We start from the raw sequence: 24527 nt of genomic DNA, 5'->3' as shown, positions 1-24527 counted from the left end.
TAAGGATCATCATCGGGACGGACACTACTGCTAAGGGGATTCCTTAGCAATAAATGTCCTAAAGGCAACCATGTGGGGGATGGAGTACACCGGTGAATACATCGTTCACAAACACCTACAGGTTGCGAGCCTGCTAGTGTTCCACTGGACTGTCTAGAAGAGTCCGTGGTCGTCATCCATACTCCGCTAGATGACAGAATCAACAACATCAACATCGAGGCCTCTCATCATTTTATCACACATCACCAATTGCATCTACCCATGTTTTACCCCAACATTTTCGTAGATATAAAATACATATACAGTTTAAATCATTGAAAACATGTATAACAACGTTCATCTAGCATAGATAGCAAATATTCAGATAATATGCACACATAGCACGTAATTTATATAAAATACTTCATATCTATGTGTAAGTTGAAAGTAACTATGCACTCACCTGAAAGGTGGTGACTCAGCACTCGGACAGCGCTTCGATACTCTCAAAACGATATTCCTTCGATAAAACCTAGTACCAACACCACTAGGGTTTAGTCTAACGATAACCGCGATTAATTAATAGTCTAGCTATTATTATTATTATATACGCGTTAAACAATACTTATATAACCCATAATAATAGCCCAATTACTTATTATAAGGTCCTAATAACATTACTATATTAAAACGTAAGCTTAACCAAAGATAGGTTAGGCGTAGCTCACTTACAGCGGTTTTTCTTGAAAACCGGGCTTCGCTGGAGCAGCGTTCCCGAGCCGAAAGGCTCTTTTCTCGGAACTCCGGGAGCCTCGGGGCTTCCTTCGGGTGCTAGGGGGTTTACCTAGGCTTTTAGGGGGCTTAAGGAGCTTAGAGAGAGAGTATAGAGAGAGAAAGAAGAAGGTTGAGGGGTGAGAAAATGAGGGAACCCGGCACCTCTATTTATAGGGGAGAAATCTGATGGACTCGCCGAGTCTGAGTCATGACTCGCCGAGTTGGTGCATGTGGTGGCCTTCTGGTGGTGCCACGTGTCCAATTCTGGTGGTGCCACGTCACCCCCTATCGCGTGTCAGCCTTCGAACTTAGAAAAATCATAACTCTCGCATACGAGCTCCGTTTTCGACGTTCTTTATATCTACGCGTAGGTAAAATCAAGATCTACAACTTTCATTTAGACTCCGTCGGCTAATTCTCGACCGATCTCAAATTTAACAGTAGGAGGCGTTTAGACTGTTAAATAACCGCGAAGAATTCATAACTCCTTCATACGAACTCCGTTTTCGTCCATCTTTTTACCGTTGAGTTCCTATTAATGAGATCTTCAACTCTCATTTAGGTCGCGTAAGCCAAAAACCGCTCGAACAAAAATTCGAGTTTCGGGCCGTGCACTGCTAAGCCGAATCTTAGAAAAATCATAACTTCCTCATACGAAGTCAGATTTGGGCGTTCTTTTTTATCGACGTTCTTAGTTTAACATATTCTACAACTTTCGTTTAGATTGCTAAGGCTAAATCTCACTCTATCGTAAATTCACTATTTACGCTTCCCGGTGCCGTGCCGGTTTTGCCGTAAAACTTCGACGGGTCATAACTTCTTCGTTATAACTCGGATTTCGGCGTTCCTTATATGCACGGAAACCTTGAGACATATTCTACAACTTTATGTAGAGACATCGGGCTTATCTCATACTTTAATTTTGACGCTTATTTTTATTCTTTATTAATTATACACTTATAATTAAATAATAAACACATAAACACACATAATTCACATAATACTCAAATATTTCATCTTTATTTCTTCAAAAAGAGTTACAAGAGTTGACCTAGACTATTACATTGACAAAAATGCTTAGCCCTGAAACCCGGGCGTTACACAACCCAAGGGTGTATTTCAACCCAAACATACATACAAGAGTCACAAAGACAACTCGCATCTTACATAATACAACCCAGTGGACCAACATTGGTGCCTTCTCTTAGAAAGATGGTCCGATGTCATTAACTATTTGTAATATTTCTAATAATAGCAGGGTCCTTTTAGGTTGCCCTTAAGACCCAAAATGATTAGAATAAGTAAAGGAGAAATTATATTATTAATTATTATGGTTAATAATTAATTAGAAACTAATTGTAAATATATTTTGGGAATGAATTAACAGTTTAATTAATCAAAGGGTTGAAAATTCAATTAATCAATAGTTGGTTGATCAGGGATAATCCAGAAACCTTATGAAATTAGGGTTGGATGAAAATCACTCCATCCCACATGATATAAGGAGTGAATTTTGTTATAGATATTCCATCCCACAGAGGAAGGAGTACAAAACCTAGGAAGAGATCCAAGGCTATAAATACAGCCTTAGGAATATCAGTCTTGCTTACACCTTGGCTCGAAGTTTCGCCAACCCTTCTTCCTCCTCCCATAAGGAAGATTTCTAACCTTCGTAGGGTTTGTGAAATTGACCGTTCTCCTTTTTACTTTTATTACAATCTTTGGTGTCATTAGGTATGATACCATTAGAAGGATTCTGGTTTGGGTTAACTTCGTGGAGGACAAAATCAAGATCTCAAGCATGGATATCAAGGGATACATAAGAGGTATGTTTTCTTCTTTATGTTTTTATGTTTCATAGGTTAGTTGTAAGTAGTATGAAGCCATAGATCCTAGCATGCATGTACACTTAGGTATATCATAGTTTGATTTTTCCACTACCTAGTTTAAGTGTATTTGATGCATAGAAAACCCAACAGTGGTATCAAAGCCATTGGTTCATAATTACTAGCACCCTTAATCTCTATCATTTGTAAATTATTGTTTGAAATTGAAAGGAAGAAGAAAATTCAAAATTGAACAAACCTTTGTCGCATCTCACGACGTGAGAGCCTTATGCTCACAACGTGAGCAACCCAAATCAGGGTTTCTCCTTTTTTTTCAAACTTGAAGATTTATTAAATATGAATTAATACCAAATTAAAAAAATTTTAAATATGGAAAATAATAAATATGATTTAAATATGATTATTTGAATTTGAATATTAATTTACAATTAATTAGAATTAATAATAGACAAATAAATTTAAAGAGTTTTAAATTTACCCCTTATATATATATATATATATATATATATATATATATATATATATATATGTATATATATATTAGAATTGTGTCTATTCTATGTATAAGAAACTTACAACATGCCCCTAGTGTGTTTAAATGTTGACATTATCAGTCTTACCATTACTATGCTCAACCATTTGGATGTAGGGGTTTAAGGAGGTCTCTATGATTCCTAATGAGGTTGGTTTTTAATATGTTTCGCGCTTACCATCCTCACCGCCATATTGCATTTTGAGAATGAAGTTACCAAAAGGGCTTGATAGTGAATATGGTCAATCCAAAAGTATTTTAAATACAAGTATAAAATAAAATCTTGTTTTATTAATAGAATGTGAGTCTTAAGTTATCCATGAAATTGCACATTCTCTTTATATTTTGTTGATGGAGCTCGTGAGTTTAACCGGCACATCAATCTAGAGTATAGTTGAAAATGATATAGAACTCGTGAATCTCAAGCGTAACTTGAGCCTGGAACCATGCGATCTTGTATGGTTAATTCATAATCTACTTAAAGAGAATCTTATGTTATCATTAATGTTGCACATTCTCTTTATAACATGTTAATGGAGCTCGTGTGGTTAACCGGCGCATCAATTTGAGAGTATAAGTAGACAATGATGTGGAACTCACAAATCTCAAGCGTAACTTGAGCTAGGAACCATGCGATTTTATATGGATGATTCACCATATGTTCAGTGATTCGCGGTGACCCCATAATTGAATTTGAGATGAACATAGTTAGAGATTAACATTTCATTGATAGTTAATGAATCTCAAAGATCTAGGAATTTCGTGGTGATCGAAATTGGCAAAGGGATTTGCCTAACTAAATAATTTTATGGTGTATTTCTGGCATCCCTTTACACACCATGGAGCCAAATATGGATCCTAGCCTTCTTAAATAATTTTATTTAGGGTGATTATTTTATAAGGATAAGTAAAACAAAATGTAAAGGGAATTGATATTAAATGATGTTTATAACCTCATCCACTAAAATCTACTGCTATAAAAAATTTGAAAAGATTAGCTATGAGGATGATCAATCTTGTCAAATTTGTAGTTTGAGAACAGCTATTATAAACAAGACGAAAGATCATGCCTTTGATAAAGCTCTTCCTCGGTTACTCCAAACATTGCATTATAATCTATTAAAAGTACAGTTATCAAGTGTACGTTGTAAACTGACATATTGAAGTAAAATGGAATTTGCTTGAGTTAGGAGTTGACTAGGGTTATGTAATGCCCGTGTTTCTAGGCTAGGCATTAATGATGTAATAGTCTAGGTCAACCTTTGTAATTTGTTTTGAAATAATAAATATGTATTATTTGATTATGTTGTGTTTATTGCTTAATTATTGTGATTTAATAATTTAAGAATAAAAATAAGCATCGAAAATAAATGTTAGATAAACTCGATATCTAAGAATGAAGTTGTAGTTGTTGGAATAAGGATTCCGGAGATATAATGAATGCTGAAATCCGAGTTATAATGAAGAAGTTATGACCTATCGAAGTTTCGCGACATAACCGGCACAATGATGTATGACGTAAAAAGTAAATTTACAATAAAGTGGTTTTTAGCATTAGTGATCTAAACGAAAGTCGTAGAGTTTGTTAAAACGAGAGCATGCATAAAAAGAACGCCAAAATCTGACTTCGTATGAGGAAGTTATGATTTTTCTAATTTCGACTTAGCAGTATGCAGCCTAAAACTCGAAATTTGGATCGAGTGATTTTTAACCAAAACTATCTAAATGAGAATCGAAGATCTCGTCGATATTAGTGCAACGGTAAAAAGACAGATGAAAACGGACGTTGGATGAAGAAGTTATGAATTTTTAACGGACTTTTCCTATCCCGGTCTGTTAAAAATATAACTTTAAAAATTAGATCAAAATTAGCCAACAAAGTCTAAACGAAAGTTGTAGAGCATTGTCTGACCTACGTGTGGATATAAAGAACGTAAAAAAAGGAGCTCGTATGCAAAAGATATGAATTTTTGAAGTTTGGAAAATGGGAGTACGCCCAGCGTACTCGTGTACGTAACTCGAAGTCCGTCACCTCCCCTACTCCTTTGCATGAATGCCATGTGTCATAGCCTTGTTGAGTTCGGAGTTATCCCCTAGTACACCCAACGTACTAGTGTACACCTAGCGAAGAACCTAGCGAGGCACTACGCCCCGCATACCTGAGCATTACACCCAACGTACTTAGGAGCTTCAGCCTCCTATAAATAGCACCCGATGGCTTACGGGTTTTTGTTTACAAACTCAATTCTCTTTCACTCTTTACTCTATATTAGCCTACTTTTAACCCCTCAAAGCCCCGATATAATCCCCGACACCCGAAGCAAGTCCCGAAGCTCCGAAGTTCCCGAGAAAATTATATTTTCAAGCCGAAACTCTGCCCGTGTGGAGCCCAGTTTTGGGGAAAACTTCCCGGTTTTTATTGGAAACGATCATTTTAAGAGACGAAGTGCTGCCCAATTATCGTCTTAACAAGTGAGTGTATAGTCACTTTCTTCTTACACATAGATATGAAGTATTTTCTATAAAATACTTGCTATGTGTAATTATATTGTTTGTTTATTTGAGATGGGTGTTGAATAAATATTTTATACAAATTTTAAAATGTATATGTATTTTTATCTACAACTATGTTGGATAAAACATGGGTAGATGAAATATTTGATGTGTGTTAAAATGATGAGAGACCTCGATATTGTAATTGTTTCAGTCATCTAGTGGAGTATAGATGAAGACCACAAACATTTCTTGACAATCCAATGGAACGTTAGCAGGCTCGCAACCTGTAGGTGTTTGTGAACTTAGTGTTCAATGGAATACTCCATCCTCCACGTGGTTGCCTTATTTGACATAAATTGCTGAGGAATCCCCTAAAGCAGTGTTGTCACCCCGATGAAAATCCTTAGGCTAGGTCCCTTATGAATGGTGTTTAGGGACGTAAAGTGAGGATAACGGGAACGGGTAATCAGGGTTATTGTTGTTTCATGAAATTAATAAATTTATTGTTGGTTGATGAAAATTAATAAATTTATTATTTGGGGGGTTGAAAACCCTATATGCTCACCAGACTCCAAGCCTGACCCACTCAACTTTTTATATTACAGGTAGTGGACCCAGAGCATAGTTGGATGACAACGAGGGACTTTTTGATTATAGGCAAGTAGTTGTAAATAAATGTTGTAAGGCTTATAATGTGCTGTTTATGCTTTGGGTCTTTATCGGAACATGACATCCCAAGGTTTTGTTATATAATGAAAATATATATATTTCTTTAATAAATGTTTTGATAAATTTTTATTATATTTTGTTTTGGGAACAAATTCCACAACATCTTTTGGAAAATTACTCTGATTTTATTTTAAAAGCATAAACTAAATCGGTCTTTTCTGGCCGAGAAAATTGGGGATGTCATAGGTTAGTCGACTAACTAACATGTGCATATGATCAGTTCACTATGATTTTGATATGAACAATTTGGAATGTCCATGAAGGAGTTATGTAGCATGTTAAGGTTTCCTTTTGGAAATAACATGACCAATCATAGAAACTCGAACTTCAAAAGACTCCCATATATCTACTATAATGAATAGAAGTGTCAAGATGAAGAAAACAAATTGCCAATAGGTTAAAAGGCGATTAGTGTTAGTATACCTAATCTAAAAAAAATATCTAGGACAAATGAAGTCTTATTCTGAGACATGTTCTGATGGCTATTCGTTTCCATAACAAGAAAGGACAAAGAAAACATACATGCCCTAAATATATATTTGAGGTGAAAAGACTGAAACATGAAGAAGTTAAAATTGATCATGGATTACGAGCCCTTGCTACTTTTCATAGGATCAAAAGATAATTAGCTCTCCCATGTTTGGTGTTCAATCAAATATATGGATTTATAATGCCATTAGAACATTACTTATAACTTTTTAAGTATTTTTTTACTAAGGATTAAGTACTGACATTTACAAGAATGTGCAGTGACAAAAATGAAGCAAGAAGACTGATCAAAAGGCAACTCTTTTCAAATATTTAGTCTATGGTCTTATAATTGAAATTGTTTATACTATGATTCATGAGATAGTTATGACTTATTTAAATATAGAGTATTTTGTTGGTTGGAACCTCGAGTTATCTTGGTAGAAATTTGATATCTTTATTTCCGTTTATGAAATCTGTGAAACTAGTATAGTAGCAATTGTTCAAATTTGATTCAAATATTTGAATAAGGTGTATTATTGTTAATATTTGTTGCAATTAGTTTACCTAATTGATCATTCAAAATGACCACAATATGTACTGATTCATGTACATCCAAAAGGTTTGGGTGAAATGTACTTGTGGAATCATAGTCTTGGATACATAAATAAGAAACACATTACCAAGTATCTAGTTGGATTGGATTTTGGATATCATTTGACCTTGAGTCTTATGATAAATGCAAATCTTATTTATCAAGAAAGATGGTGATACATCACTAGGTGATGTGAATATTTATTGAAATTATTTTGAACTAATGGACCGTTCAGATTAACCACAATGCATGGTAAGACCAACTTTGTATGAACATGAGTTTGGACCTTTTAGGTGTTCAGAGCTCTCGTGAAGTGAAGCTAAGAATCAACTGGGCAATTAGGATGAGATGCTCATAGTGAGCATCTCAGTTCAAAACTTTGTCGATCATCTAAGGAATTATGAAAGAGTCTCATGAGATATCTCCACCCAGAACATTGCCACCAGGAAGTGTTAGTTGAATAGAGAAACAAATCATGCATTGATTTTGTACTAGATGAGTCACATTATGATTACTAACAATTCATGGATTGTACCATTGACAGTGTTACGAGAAGTCCTTTGGTCTTGTACCAACAAATATAAAACACTTTATGATATGTGAAGTGGGATTCACTTCTCACTAGCACATATGTAAGTCTATGATTATGAGGCTTACTCTCATCATGAAGCGCTCGACAATCTAAAACTTGGAATGGAGATGTGTTATCTCGTTGGAGAACCCATCAAGCATTTTGGATAGTTTTTTTAACAAACCTTCTGAGAACAAAGTGTATGTTACTCGGAGTTGAGTCCTCCAAGAGAGGGAACAAATATCCAAAAAGGGCTAGTAGGAGCCATATTGATCTTGATAAGATTCAAGATTCAACCAACAAAGAACCTAAAGTTGGACCTAGCATTCAATTAGGGATTGAAAGCACTATTAAGGAAACTGACATATTTCCACTTTTCCTTTTAGATCTGATAGTGAACGCCATACACCTAGTTATATAAGAGTTTATAATACTGAGGTATATAAGTCACTGGTAGATAGTAATTAGAGTTGACAACTATTTGAAGCTATGGTAGGCCCTACAGGCTACAAAATGGAAGGAAGATATTGAAAGCGAGATTCAATCCATGTATATCGAAAATTGGTAGATCAAGCACTTGGCCTTAACCATTAGGCATAACTGGATATTCAAGAATAGACAAGCATGGATAGGAATAAAAACATAATCAAACCAAGAAATAAGTTCATTTATGGATCGAAATAAGCATCTCGCAAGTGGGATCATTGTTTCAATGAGAAAGTTCAAGGAGTTTGAAATTCAAGAAATAAAGATAACCCATACATATGTCAAAGATAGTAGGAGTAAATGGAATATTTGAAAGTTCAAGAATTTTGAGTTTTGATAAACATATATGAGCCATATATATGTCAATCGAGAGCATTAGTATCACCCTTATGTTGTATATTAACAATGTACGATTCATAGGAAACTATGTTCTAACTAAGCAGGTGTAAAAGCTTTCTTGGTATGAGAATTCTTTCGCTATGATACACATAGGAGATATAACACATGTACATAATATAATGATCTATGGAGATAGATCTAAGTGATTCGTTGGATTAAGCAAAAGTGCATGGAGTCTTGAGGAAACTTGACATGTAGAACTCAAAAATGAGCTTGTGCTTAGTATGGCATGACATTGAGCGATTCTAATGTCCTAGTTCTACTATTGAACTAGAGGTTATGATTCGTGTCCCACATGCTTCTGGTATGGGAACGATCATATATGATATGACATATACCATATCCGATGAACCGTATGCTTTGAGGATGACAAGTTTGATTAGATCAATTTTGCAAGAATCAATGAACCGAGATGAAGAAAATTCCTAAGTGTCCTATGAGGATAGAGGAAAAGATCTTGACAATATTGAAGAGATCATTGTAAAAGTTACATTGATGCTAAGTTCCATGCTGATAAACACGATTTTGTTCGCAGTCAGAATTCGTGCTTTTACTGAATGGTGATGTATTAGCGTGGAAGAGTACCAAGTAATACACCATAGTGTATTTAAAAAACTTAGATTACATTGCAGTTATTTAAATTGCAAAGAATACAATGTGACTGAAATAGATCCATTAGTGACATCTTTGTTGAAATTCAATAATTGATGGTCCTTTTGGAGGCTCTTGTGAATATAAGGGTGAAGTTATCTCGAGTATGGATCCTAAGTCACACAAGGTCACATGATACATACTCAGTAAGTACCATTACATTTAATAGTTTTTCGAATGTAAATACATCATAGTCAATAAGTCATATCTAAAGATAATCTTGTCGATCTATTCCACAAGCCAATGTCACCGACCAAGTCTGGCAGTCAGAAAAAGTCGAGAGACATTAGATTTGCAAATGAATTGGCTTAAAAACCGTTTAGTTTTGTTTGTTTTAAACTTGAGAACTTAAGCAATGTAAGTTTTAATTTGTTTTGGCGATTATTAAGTGGAGGTCTTAATATATGATGGAGATCAGTCATTTCAATTAACTTATCACTGTGTTCTCCTTTTGCATGTTTAGATCCCACTTCCCCAGTATTAATTTATTCAAACGTGCATACTCGGTCATACTCTTGGAAGTAAGTAGTGATTCAAGATAGTCATGAGTATTGGTGGATTGTCCATGGTGATTGGACATAGCATAAATATTTTGCTAACACTCATGATTACATAATAGATATTTAAGTATTGGACCAACCCACGCTTAGAGATTGCTTCATGGATATAGTCACAAGAAATTCTAAGACGATAATATCTTCTATTCTTCAAACCTATGTACATGTAGGGGTTTTCTTTGTGATTATGTTATGCATTGGTTTACTCAACGCTATCTGTAACTGGTAGTTATAAAGGGTATGTACATGTGAGACATGATGAAGTAGACAAAAACTATGTAGTTCAAGTTTATTTGTTCCTTCTGCCTTAGAAGAAGAAGCGATATCTATAGGTCGCTCGATGATTTGGTGCTAACAATGTTAAAGTGCTTGGCCGAGCCCTGACTAAAATTGATGTGTTCAATTTAGAAGTTAGATGTAGTCATCACAAATCTATATCGGGAAATATAATCTTGAATTTTGAGATTTACCATTATCCATGTCTCGAATTCATACATACATCATAGAACGAAGGAATAGTTGATCACTTATCTAAGGGTTGAATATTGACTAGATCAAGAATTCAATAGTTGCATTGGATGGCTAACTCTCTGTTGATTATTGGAGAAGTATTGGACCATATATAGTTGATGACTTGTCCAAGTGGGAAACTATTGGAAAAAGTGTCCAAGGTCATTAACTATTGGTAACATTTCTAATAATAACGGGGTCCTTTTGGGTTGCCCTCAAGACCCAAATTGAGTAGAATAATGTAACAACTGGTTCCTGATATGTATTTTAAATAAAATTTATTCATTTTATATGAGAACTCGACGAGTTGGAGGCCCCAAACTCGTCGAGTAGGAATTATTTTTGGGACGCGGGTTAAGAAACCTACTCAAAGAGTTGAGAGCCCCAACCCGACGAGTAGGGCTGGTAGAGTGAAACCCTAATTTCAGGGTTTTGCACCTTATTTAAACACATTAAACCCTAAAGGTTGGCCTCATTCACAGCCTCCAAGTCGCAAAACCCTAGCCACGAAACCCTAGAGCCTTGTGTAAGCTTGTTAGACCTTTTTGAGAGAAAACTTGTGCTTTTGAAGCATGTGGAAGAAGAGGAAGCTAGAGGACTTAATAAGAAGACAGTAGATCCAAAAACTTCACTCTATTTGCAGCATTTTCGGGTAACCAAGTCTCAAACTTGCTTAATGGTTTCTTAGATCTATTCATTTCACTTTTATGGGGGGTTTTTGGTCCAAGAATGTTAGCTTTTGGGAAATGGTGTTGGAATAGTGTCTAAGCCCATAACTATATTTGGTATGTACTTGACCCGGTTGTGCATGGTCCTTTTGAGTTGCCTTCTCCAAAGCAACTTGACAAGGTAATTTAAGGAGAAAGAGATAATATTATGGGTTATTAATATATTATAAGAATAATATATTAAAGGAGAAATCATATTTATTTAGTTAGTATTGGTCCTAAATTAATTAGGAATTAATTTGGTGACCAAAAGAGATTAATTGAATAAAGGGGTATAAACTGTCAAATGTATGATAGTTGAGTTTTGGGTTAAGGAAACCTAATGGACTTAAGGGGGAACGAAATTATGATGGGTATCCATCATATTTTCGTCCAAGGCCTTTTAAGCCCAAAGAAGCCATGCATGGAGATAAAGGCAGAAACTTTACGTGTTCAAATGATGTTTAGGGTCTAGATCTCAGTTTGTATGCCTTAGTTTGAATTATATATGGCTTTTGGATCAAGATATAGATCTCGAAGAATTAGGGTTTGAGCTAAACCCATTAAAGGAAGCTATTAACGGGTAAAGTTGGAAACTTTACCCTTAAAAGGACATTTTCAGTGTGTAGAAGAAGTGTGGAGTCTAGATCTGAAGGATACGAGCTTAATCTATTAGGATGTCTCAACATAATGAAGAACTCGTCGAGTCCATAGAGGAACTCAACGAGTTGGGTTGAAATGTCCAGATTCTGTAAAAGGAAAACTCGACGAGTTCAAGGATGACTCGTCGAGTAGAATGGGAAAGTCTCGATAACGTGGATAGGAGGAACTCAATGAGTTGTGAAAGAACTCGACGAGTTGGATCGCGGGTTCAGAGTTTTCGGATTTATGGAACTCGACGAGTTGATAGGTCAACTCAGCGAGTTGCTGAGTTGAGTCAAGTCGAAATGTTGACTTTGACCAGGGTGCTGACCTTGACTTTGACTTTGACCAAAGTTGACCCTTAAGGGGTTATGAGCATGAAAAGGGGGTAACTAAAGGAAATATTTATGTGTAGGAGTATGAGTGGGGCAGATTTCAGTGCCAATGACATTTCAGTTACTTCACAACATTTGAGGTGAGATACCTTCCAGTAGGAGTGGGTAAAAGGCACCAATGTCAGCCCAATAGTATTGATTATAGATGAGTGGATTATCTTTGTAATAATCGTCTGGTATGCCACTATCTGTTATGCTTTATGTGCTAGTATGTTATGTTATTATGTGATAGTGATAAGGGTGAAATAGTCCCCTGTTACCGGTTGAAAGAGACCGAAGGGGAGGCCAGAACCCATGTATGCTAGGCAGTATATGATTTATATGTATATGCTAGGGTATTATGTGGTAGTGGTAGGGGTGATATAGTCCCCGGTTACCGGTTGAAAGAGACCAAAGGGGAGGCCAGCACCCAGATATGCTAGGCAGTTACCGGTTGAAAAAGACCGAAGGGGATTCCAACACACAGATTTGTTAGGCGTTATGTGATTATATGGTATGTGGTATGATGGGGGAGCTCACTAAGCTTTGTGCGTACAATTTTTAGTTTTGGTTTCAGGTACTTCCTCTTCGAAGGGAAAGGAGTCGACATGACTGCAATGCATCACACCACTATTTTCCGCACTATGATGTTCCTGGGATTTGTACTCTGACATTATTATGACTTGTTTTGTGACATATGACTTGTGGGTTTTTATGATATGAGATAACCCAATGATGTTTTTAATAATCTGTTTAATGAATTATTAAATTAAAAATGAAATTTTGGTCTTGGATTTTGGGATGTTACAAATAAATAAAGGAGAAATTGGTTTATTAGTTATTATGGTTAATAATTAATTAGAAACTAATTGAAAATATATTTTGGGAATTAATTAATAGTTTAATTAATCAAACGGTTGAATATGCAATTAATCAATAGTTGGTTGATTAGGAATATTCCAGAACCCTTATGGAATTAGTGTTGGATGAAAATCACTCCAGCCCACATGGGATAAGGAGTGAATTTCGTTATAGGTATTCCTTACCACATGTGAAGCAGTAAAAAACCTAGGAAGAGATCCAAGGCTATAAATAGGGGCTTAGGGATTTCATTCTAGCTTGCACCTTGGCTTGAAGTTTCGCCAACCCTTATTCTCCTCCCATAGGGACGATTTCTAACCCTCTTAGGGTTTGTGAAATTGACCCTTCTCCTGGTTATTTTTATTCCACTCTATGGTGTCATTGGGTGTGATATCATTAGGATTCTGGTTTGGGTTCTCTCATCCAAGCAACTTCGTGGAGGACAAGATCAAGATCTCAGACATAGAGATCAAGGGCTACATAAGAGGTATGTTTTCTTCTTTATGTTTTTATGTTTCATAGGGTAGTTGTAATTATTATGAAGCCATAGATCCTAGGGTGCATGTACACTTAGGTAGATCATAGTTTGATTTGTCTGCTACCAAGTTTAAGTGTATTTGATATATAGAAAACCCAACGCCTTCAACCCACGAGTATATTGAGAAGAGTTGCCTCAATCCTGAAGATAAGATTAACCACTCACTCGAGCCGATGATATCAAGTCTTCTCTTGCTAAAGATAACCATAAATAAACCCTAATTAACAATCAAGGAAATGACTGACCCACGAAAGGTCTAGGCTCATAATTAAACCCCCTTTGGGCAAAATACCATTTTTCCCTTCCAATACTAAGTACAAAAGTAAAACTAGCCAAAATTCAATGGTCAACTCTCAGTTGACATATGCCCTACATAACTAATCTACGCCCATGCATAGAGCTACGCCCTGCGTAATGCCCTTAATCCCAAAAACTTCTATTAAGCTCTTAATACAGCAAGCTAAACTCTTAAACTCCCGTATATGATCTAAATAAATGTCTTAATGGATAAAGTCTCTAACTTTATCCATTTGTATGGTCACAAAGAGCACGATACCAAAACCTAGGTCCATAAAGTTATCTATTGTTAAAAAAACTCATGTATGGATGGATGAGAGTGCCCAAGCTCTCATTTTTATGACTTAATAACCTCAAAAATATCATAAGGAGGCACTCAAATGGTTTGGAGTAACCCATACTCACAAGAACCAAGATTAAGGGACAAAAAGCATAAAACCCATGAGCTAATTAGATCTAACAAATGGAACATCGAGATGCAAGATTTATACCTTTTGGAGATTGGTGATAAAGTGCAAAGTCTTAATCTATGAAGCTTGGAGCTCACACTTGGTTCTCCAATGGACTCCTTCTTCAAGAATGCACACAAATTAACACTAAGGCTTCCAAAACTAGGGGTGTTGATCGGGTAAAATTTTCGGGTTTCGGGTAATTTGGGTCGGTTAATTCGGGTTTTTCATATAAAAAATTACCCGTTGCCCTACCCAAATTAAATTCGGGTAATTCGGGTAATGGGTCGGGTAAGGGTAATTCGGGTATTACCCGATTTTTTTTAAATTTTTTAATGGCACCTAAAAATAAATGTAATGAAATAAGTATGTCGTGCTAAACTTTGTTATTAATTCAAAAAATAAAGAATATAACCTATTGTTGTTGAATACTTTTTCATTTACATGCATCTGTTTAGTTCTAAATTCTAATGCACTCAACTGCCTTCAAGTCGCAAACTGTTTTACAATTCATTGATCACCAAATTCAAGGTTGTTTACATTAAGAGGAATCTAATTAATTTTGAGATTTATATCAATCTGTTTGTAACAGCCCGGAATCTCAGGTATTATTAAATTATGTTTTTGGGGGTGATTTAAGAGGGGACTCGGCGAGTTGGAGCCTAGACTCGCCGAGTAGGATCGCAGACTTGGTCGCGGGTTCGCGAGTGGACTCGACGAGTCCAGATATGGACTCGGCGAGTCGACGCTGTTCAGCAGAAACCCTAACCGTTCGGTTTTGGATCGTATATAACGCCTCTTAGGCCGTCATTGTCCGTCTTTTGGTCGATTGAGAAGAACCCTAATCGTTGTGGACGTCTAGAGCAGGAGAGAAAGCTATTGGAACTTGGAGGAACTTGTTAGGCAAGAAGAAGAAGAATTTGGCCAAAGGAATATCAAAGAGGATCGAGTCCTGAGGTTTGGGGGACACAGAGAGTGCATTTTCAGGTAATACTCGGACCATTTCTGTTATTTTGATGTGTATACGAATCTAGGGTTTATGAAACCCACTTAGTGATTAGATGGGTTATTATGTTATTACCCAGACGTTTATACCCCAGTAATAAGATGTTTAGAAGTCCAGAAAGTCCCATGATTGTATATCTCGGGACCATACGTAATTTAGGAAGCAGTTGCTCGCCTGCATGGCATGGACTCGCCGAGTTGTTCTTCAGACTCGGCGAGTAGCTTGAAGATTTACTGGGACTCGCCGAGTTGTTCTTCAGACTCGGCGAGTGGAGTCGGGGTGGCCCCGCGATTCTTCCAGGAGTAACTCGTCGGGTCGAGGAGGATACTCGACGAGTAGATAGGGAATCTCAGAGAGTTGGAGGACGTCTAGACTCGCCGAGTCGCCATGGCACTCGCCGAGTCCGGTCGAGTTGACCGTTGACCGTTGACCAGAGTTGACCTAAGTCTGACTTCTTAGGGATAGTCACACTTAGAAGATATAAGTGTTAATGAGATATGTGATGTTATAGGGAGGTTGTAGCTCGTCGGATTGTGCACGAGTCATTTCGGGATTTGCTAGCTTTCAGCTTTTACGAGGTGAGTCTTCTCACTATACTGTACCCGGAAGGGTTTGACTGTGTGACCGGAAGGTCGGATATGATATGTGATATGTATGCTATATGTGGTAAGTTATTTTTTATATGTGCTATGTATGTTATGGGCCGGAAGGCGATTATACTATGAGCCGGAAGGCAATATGTTATGGGCCGGAAGGCGATATGTTGTGTGATGGACCGGAAGGTCGGCGTGGGTAGGACCGGAAGGTTTACCCAGCAGGGACGGAAGTCCCCTGAGACACATGGACCGGAAGGTCGGGGCCTGGAAAGGCGTATGTGCGTAAGTTGTATATTGGGGAACTCACTAAGCATTTATGCTTACAGTTGTTGTGCATGTATTTCAGGTACTAGCGAGGACCGTGGGAAGGCGCCGGCGTGATCGATACACACTGAAGAATGCTTTTATGATCTTGGGATTTTGATTATTTGTATTTGACAGAATACTTAAACTATTTATGCCTTGTTATGAATGGAAATAAATATATTTTTAAAATGAAAAATTTGTTTGAAAATTTGCGTTGTTACACTGTTATTGCTCAAAGTACTTTTGTCTCCATCTATAGATTACAGTTACATACATGTATGGAGAATCAAAGACCAATGTTTTAAAACCCGGGTTTTTAGTTGACCCGGTGTGAAGACCGGTTCACGGTTCAACCGGTTCAACCGCCGGGTCAACCCGGTTTATGGCATTTTTTTTATTTTCATATATTTTTGCTTTCCTCCATACTACATAGACATATAATACCAATAATTTGATGTCAACAAAGTTTAATCTAAACACAAAAAACAATCTTAACACAACAAACAACCACATAGAGTATTAATAATATGTTATAGATCAATCTTAACACAACAAACAACATAAAGTATAAATAACAAAAGAAAACATAGTTCTAGACAAATCCAAACACGTTACGACCAAACCAAATCATGGATCTTGAGAAATTTGAGTATTATAAGCATCGATCTCGCGGTCACTTAGTAACTGAAATTCACTATCAACTTCATGATCAACATGGTCACCTTGTGATTCAGAAGCCGGTTCATGCTCTTGCTCATCAAGCATATTTTCCAAATCATCATAATTAAGTTCTCCTTCCCGCTCTTCTTCAACCACCCAAAATCCCGTCTTATCAATATTTTCATAGTCAACAGGATCGTAAGACCTCATATCAACCTTCAATCTACAAAAACATTCAAAAAAATCTCAAATATAACTTGGTCATTTTATAGCATAGTATATCTTAGCAAGTTACCATACCTATTTTGTAAACGCAAGTTGTAATGAACAAATACAAGATCATTTAGCCTTTGATGTTCCAATGTATTCCTCCGTTTCGTGTGAATCCTTTCAAATACACTCCAGTTACGTTCGCAACCGGAAGAAGATGCCGTTTGACTTGATATTCTAATAGCAAACTTTTGCAAAACCGGAATATCTCCGCCAAATAACTTCCACCACTCATCTACAAATGATATAGTCAGCAAAAAAAATATATTAGAAAATACAATATTTTATATATAATAATGACACATTAAGTTTAAATCATACCTGGACGAGTAAGATTACGAGAAGCAACGGCACTAGATCTACCAAAGGTACCTTCAGCATCACGAAACCTCCCTAAATTCAAGGTAATATTTAACACGTCATCACCTTTAAAAGTCTTCTCAACCATTTCAAGAACGCCTTGAAACACCTCATTCTTCTTACAAAGATTTGCATGATCATATTGGAAAACAGGATTCAACCAATAAGCCGCACAATAAATACTTTTTCTTAACATCCTATCCCAACGGCTATCAATTATGTTAGTGTAAGGCCTATATAATTCCTTCTTCTTCTTAAATAATTCCTTAATCCCTCTTCTTGCCCGACGCATTCCCTCGTAAACATAACCAATTGCAGGTTTTTCATCCGAATCACACAACCGCAAAAGCTTTAACAAAGGAGTCATTACTTTCACTGTAATCAAACAATTCTTCCAAAAGATTTCATTCAAGACAATCTGTTTACATTCAACCGCATTTCCCACTTTCAACATCTTCTTAAACTCATTAGATATGACCATTGCTTGTAAATCTTCTTTATGGTCATACAAACTTTGCAATGCTATGAACACGGTACCAAACCGAGTAGCACCTGGACGGATAATTTCTTTCCAACCGGGTCTTTTTCTTAACCAATTCAACGGCCACTTATGATTATAAACAAAAATAGTAACCCTCGATGCAAGATTGACCAAACTTTTCACATTATCCAATTCTGAAAGATCCTTTAATACAAGATTAAGACAATGCGCTGCACATGGAGACCAAGTAATAGAAGGATATCTTTCACATAACTTAGTACCAGCAAGCTTGTAATTAGCAGCATTATCAGTTACCATTTGAACCACATTTTTTTCTCCTACCATTTCAACAATCTCAGCAAACAAATTACACAAATTTGTAGCATTGCTCTCTATGTCAGATGCATCAACAGATTTAAGAAATGATATCCCTTTCGGACAATAAACCAAGAAATTAATCAAATGTCGTTGTGAAACATCCCTCCACCCATCACTCATAATTGTGCAACCTGTATCAACCCATTGACTTCTTAACGAATCAATTATCAATGAAACTGACTTTTTTGCATCTGTCAATAAATTAACCCTCAGAGCATGATAATTAGGTGCTTTGTACCCATAACCAATACTTGCTATTTTATCTACCATAAGTTGAAAAAAAGGAGAGCTGCAAGCATTCATAGGTATACATGCATCATAAAACCACATAGCAATAGCTAAATCCACATCATGTATTTTTGCCTTACTTTGCATTGCAGATTTAATAGTGGGTTGGGAAGGATCATTTATACCTTTTGTAAAAAATGGATGCAAGTTTGAAGTAGATTTCCTTTTACCCTTTTTCACAGTTGACATTTCTATTTCCTCCATCTCTTCATCATCATCCAAGATAGTAACACTAGTGGTGCGTTTTTCTTTTTCTTTTTGGGCAGTCTCTTTCAACTTTCCTTGCATTGTAAACCGCACTTCTGGACTAACTTTTGGACATGCTGCTACCTCACCTTTAATACCAGCAAGATGTTTCTTAACCCTGTTTATTCCACCACCACCTATAACTTTTTGACAAAAGTTACATATCCATGCCTTTTTCCCCTTCTCATCAACGACTTGAGTAACATGTTCCCATGCTATATCCGTCTTTGTTCGTACATTTGATTGACCGAAGAATGGGATTGAGCTTGAGATTGTGCTTGCGATGGTTGTTCTTCCCTTGATTCCATATCTAACTGCATTGAAAAGTAATTTTATAATCAATAAACATATGTCAATTGGATCCTAATTTCATAATCTACATAATCAAAACCTTGAAACAATGACCAATTAACAATAAATGAAAAGTAAATAACCAAATTTGTCACAAAATCTTGAAACAATGATAATTAACAATATATGAACTGTAATTGATTTCACATGTAATTGATAATTAAGAATAAATAAACTAACAAAATCTATCACCTGCAATTGATAATTAACAATAAATGAACTGTAAGTTCACCTGATTTCAAAGTCAATTAGAGAAGAAAATAAAACAAATCTAGCAATTGATTTCTAGTTTCTACAGCTAATCAAAAAAAAAAAAGTCACTGCATTGGGTTAGCAATTGATTAGCAATAGCTAATCAATTAGAGAAGGACTGAAACACCAGTCGATGTAGCAGCAAAAAAAAAGAAAAAAGAACAGAAAGGAAATCGGAAGTCGATTTAGCAGCAAAAAGAAAAAAGAAAAGAAAGGAATCGGAAACTCACCTGGAGGCGGCTGGAGAAGATTGCAAGTCGTCGGAGAATGAAGTCGATCGAGAATGAAGTCGCCGGAGAATGGAGGCGACTTGCTGCGTCGCCGGAGAATGGAGGCGACTTGCTGCGTCGCCGGTGAATGGAGGCGACTTGCTATTTTGTTTGCGACGTGCTATTTTGTTTCCCAGAGAAGAACGAAAACGGAAGTCTATTTTGTGGCCTGGAGGCTGGAGCGATACAAGATAGTCAAATAATTAAGCAAGCCCTAATAAACCGGTCCAACCCGGTTTTTACCGGTTCACAATACCCGGTTCAACCGCGGGTCATGGTAAACCCGGCCGGTTCGATCCGGTCGGTATTTTTACAAAAACCCGGTCTCGATTAACCCGTCTTCTATCCCGGGTCACGGTTCAACCGGTTCAACCGGCCGGGTCGACCCGGGTTTTAAAACATTGTCAAAGACCACTATTGCTATTCTTTTCATACACCACCATTGTTGCTGAATCATATATGTATAACCTATCAAAGGGTGCTAAAAACATCAAATCTTTAATTTGACCCACTAAAGAACATATCTAGGGAAGGAAGATCAAGATAACTCCAAACAAAATGACTCATCTCCTTCCTTGCTACTGGAAGACGAAAACACCAATCTGATCGTTTTCGATCTTTCTTCTGTTCCAATAAGAAAACAGAGTTCATATACAAGGTACAAGTCTCTTAAGTCTAACACTCTTCCTACCAATCTTAGTTATACTAAAGACGATGGAGATGAAGAAAAGGTTGTTATCATTTACATTCAAGTTTGAAGTCCAAATTTGTGATGTTTTCCTGGAGTGGTGACGAGCTGATGATTGTGACTAGCCGACGACCACTTGATGACTACAACGTGGCGACGACTAGATGAAATTGATTGATCGGTGTCCGGTGACGAACACCAACGAAGAGCGGACAAGGTATAAGGGTTTTTGACGTGGGGAAAATAGAATGAGCCTCAACGAGGGAAATTGGTATTTGGGAATTGGGAGGGACAAATAAACTCATAAAGGGACATTATTTGTTAAATATATTTGGGAAATCGGGTATACCAGAAACCCAAACAACTTACCCTTTACCCGACCTGAAAAAAATTCGGGTTACCCACTTACCCGAAAAAGTTAACCCGGTACCCGATACCTGAAAAAATCGGGCGGGTAATTCGGGTAACGGGTATTTTTGACAGGGCTATTGAAAACACACAATTGGTGGCTACGGTTTCAAAAGAATGGTATGGGGTGATGGAGGCTGGTAATGGGAAGGGTTCCAAGAAGTTAGATCCCTTAAATAGGGCTCAAAACCTTAGGATTAGGGTTTTCGCTGACGACAATTACACCCGTATAACCTAAGTAACGCCACACGTAGCTCATTATAAACACAACCAACATTCAACAAGTTATGCCTTGCATAGTGTATGACAAAACCACAAACTTCTAATTCAACTTCAAACAACCATAACTTCTTCATTTTAACTCTGTTTTCGATGTTCTTTATTTGCACAGAAAGGTATTGAAGAGCCGCATAATCTTATCTAGTTACTTTTGGCTTACTCATATCAAAATGAAACCATAATCCATGCATGAAGCCTGACAAATAACTTTTCCCATTTAACCCTTTGGTTCCAGCATACAAATCAAGGGCTTAGATCTCGTAACCAATATTATCATTCCTCAATAAGCTCTAACCTTTACTTCCTTAAAGCCTAAAGCCCTTTTGTTGATCGAATTATAGCCCACAAACCCGAAATTAAGAAACATCCGAAACAGGTTGTTACATGAAATTATTAGGGTACCTAATAATTTTATAACATTTTTCTATAGGATGTCATTTCAAACCATAACTCTTACAATGAACAACTTGTATCTTATTCTTATTGGAATTGTTGGAATTAAACATGTTGTTAAACCCACTGTTAAAAGCAGTGGGTTGAGTTTTGGAAGAAGATTGAGTACTAGATAAGGACCCTTTCTTTATGTAATTATTCATGCGGAATTATGGAAAAAGAAGTTTTAACATTAGGTAATGGATCTATGAGAAGAATATGACTTTTCGATTTATTATAAGAATCATCAAGACCATTTAGAAATTGCATAAGTTTCATAAGTTTTGAATGATAATTAAGTTTAGTGGTAGCCTTACACGTGCACTTAGTTAAACTATTTAATCCATCAAATTTTGTAACAATGCATTTCAAATTCTATAACACTGCATTTCAGGTTTTTCTCTTTAAGCCCTTTATTTGAAAATCTTTTCAAACTGGTCCCTAGCCGAGTACGTTGGGCCTACTCTATGAGTATGTTGGGCATACTGGCTCGTAGGTTTGGCCATGGAGGCGCCCATGTATGTGGGGCGTACGTGGGAGTACGTGGGTTGTACGTTCGACTGGGGAAAACCCTAAGTTTTAGTGTTTGTGCCCTATTTAAACACCTTAAGTTCCTTTGGGAGTTTCTTATGACCAACCTCCACCTCTCCAAACCCTGAGAACGAAACTCTATCCTTCATTTGAGTGTTTGTGAGCCATTGTTGTGATCTTATGGTATTTTTGGATCCTTTGAAGGAGGTGAAACTTTGTAACGTCCCAAAAATAAGACCCAAACTTTCATTTTTTGATTTATTAAAAAATTAATCCAAACATTGTCATACAACCCCAAAAAGATCAAAGTATGTTAATACATCAAAACATATCAGAGTAATTCTCAAAATACGGAAAAATGTGGTGTGTGTTATGCAATCATCCTAGGCTCTTCTCTTTCGATTTGGAAGTACCTGAAACAAAAACTGAAAACCGTAAGCCCAAATCTTAACGAGTTCCCCAAAATACCACATACCATGTAATGATTATAAAATAGACAGTTTATATGCTAATTAGAGGGTGTTTGGCAAAGCTTAAAAAATGAACTTTTTGACTTATTACTGGTTCCACACTCGTATAAGTCAAAAAGTATAAGTCAAAAAGAGTGTTTGGGTAAAAGCTTTTAAAAAAAAACAGCTTATAGCTGTTTGGAACCTCCAATAAGTCATTTTTAGATAAGTTATTTACCCCTTAGTTATCAAAAACTTCTTATTTCACCATTCAAAGAAATTAACAAATATACCCTTTAACCTAAACCTACATCAACACAAAAACATAGGCTATAAATTAATAAGTTTATTGCATTTTGACACTGGATAAGCTTAGCCCAAGATTTTTTGTACAAATTATGTTCTAATATCCTTATAAGTTAATAAGCTATAAGTTAAAAAGTTAAAAGTTAATTTAAATAAACTTTGCCAAACACCCTCTTAATACCTTATATATACGTATAATGGTACAGACTTCGATATTATCCAATCTTTATCCATCACATCTTTGTCTCCTACTCTCCTCCATATTCATTAAAACACAAGGAAGGAGGTCTCATATTTCCATATGTTTATTACAGTAATATATTTTTAGAAGATATCAACAACCATCGTTAATATACTTAGCTACAAAATAATGTCTACTGAAAAACATTCCAAAATGCTTTTTTTTTAGCTTTTCATTTGATGACAAGAGGACACCATTACATATTCTTGGCCACTTCAAACGACAATTTCTTTGTTTTTATTAGATATAATGTTGGCATAAATAAGAAATTACACTTAACGTATTTTCCGCAATATTTTTTTTTTCTTTTTGTAAACTATCAAAAATTTACCAACGAACATCTTGAAGGGGTTCTTTACAACTTTTGTAGAAAATGTGAATCGTGGATAAATAACAAGGAAACTGGAAAGGATTCTTTTTTTGTCAATTTGATTTTTCTCCCATTGCGTTTTATGATTTTGGATGAGACTAAATTTTGGAGAAATAGTCCCATTGGACTTGGTCAACAACTAACTTTGTCCCAGTCCCGTCCATGCCAAACACTCAGTGAAAAGACCTTGTTCTGTTCTGTCTCATCCCATTCTGCGCACAAACGGGGCCTAAGGGCCCTACACATGGAGCTTCTCCATAAACGGAAGTTTTCATTTCCAGTGAGTTTTATTGTAACAATGGAAGTAGTAGCATTATCAGAAGGATGAATGTAAAGAGGATTATCAAAATTAATTGAATCATTCTTTCCATTCCTTTTAGGCGGATCATTAGGATCAACCATGAAACATGATTATAAAAATACACAATCAAGTAGAATCACACAAAACAAACAACTGTAACAACCAGAAGTCGAGATGGTCACCACAGTATGTTAGGGCCCAAGACATGTAGAGACAGTGTTGAGAGAAAACAAGAATATAGCAAGAACACACAAGATAATGAGATAAAATGCACAAAGTAATTGGTGTACTCAAGACAACCAAAATCTCTCACAACTACACTACAAAAGAGAGTAAAAAAAGGAACAAGAAATCCTCAAAGAGGTCCAATTGTCATTTTTGAAGTGCAGAACCAGGTAATCATATCTCATAGAGTTCGTTCCATAATAGAGTTATTTCATATTCCAGATCCATTTCACAATGGAATTAATCGGAACCCAAAATTCGTTCTCTAATAGAGTTAATTAAACATATTATAGGAGATTAAATGAATAACACAACGGTTGCGTCAAATTTACTTGGAATCACCAACCAGATACAGATCCCTTAGGATCTTAG

At 36.3% G+C, this 24527-nt stretch overlaps 1 protein-coding gene across 1 annotated transcript; it reads right to left on the bottom strand.

Moving 5' to 3' along the window:
* Positions 1–16997: 16997 nt before the first annotated feature.
* Positions 16998–24031, bottom strand: LOC111907699 (uncharacterized). The gene is made up of 5 exons (XM_023903512.2): positions 23816–24031; positions 19887–20101; positions 17622–19363; positions 17331–17535; positions 16998–17253 (listed from the first exon to the last, which is right to left on the bottom strand). Exons 1-5 carry the CDS (start codon positions 24029–24031, stop codon positions 16998–17000), a joined length of 2634 nt encoding a protein of 877 aa, XP_023759280.2.
* Between the last annotated feature and the right edge of the window lie 496 nt (positions 24032–24527).

This window comes from Lactuca sativa, chromosome 1, assembly GCF_002870075.4.
Source record: "Lactuca sativa cultivar Salinas chromosome 1, Lsat_Salinas_v11, whole genome shotgun sequence".
Taxonomy (NCBI): Eukaryota; Viridiplantae; Streptophyta; class Magnoliopsida; order Asterales; family Asteraceae; genus Lactuca; species Lactuca sativa.
The sequence above is the reverse complement of the archived record's forward strand: the minus strand, read 5'-3'. Positions and strand labels throughout refer to the sequence as shown.

Excerpts from the sequence above, each read along its gene's own strand:
- LOC111907699 (XM_023903512.2), bottom strand. The coding sequence starts at position 24,031 with ATGGTTGATCCTAATGATCCGCCTAAAAGGAATGGAAAGAATGATTCA. Across the intron at positions 20,102-23,815 it reads ATGAGACAGAACAGAACAAG|CCTCCAGGCCACAAAATAGA; the intron begins GTCTTTTCACTG and ends GTATCGCTCCAG. Across the intron at positions 17,254-17,330 it reads AACTTGCGTTTACAAAATAG|ATTGAAGGTTGATATGAGGT; the intron begins GTATGGTAACTT and ends ATGTTTTTGTAG.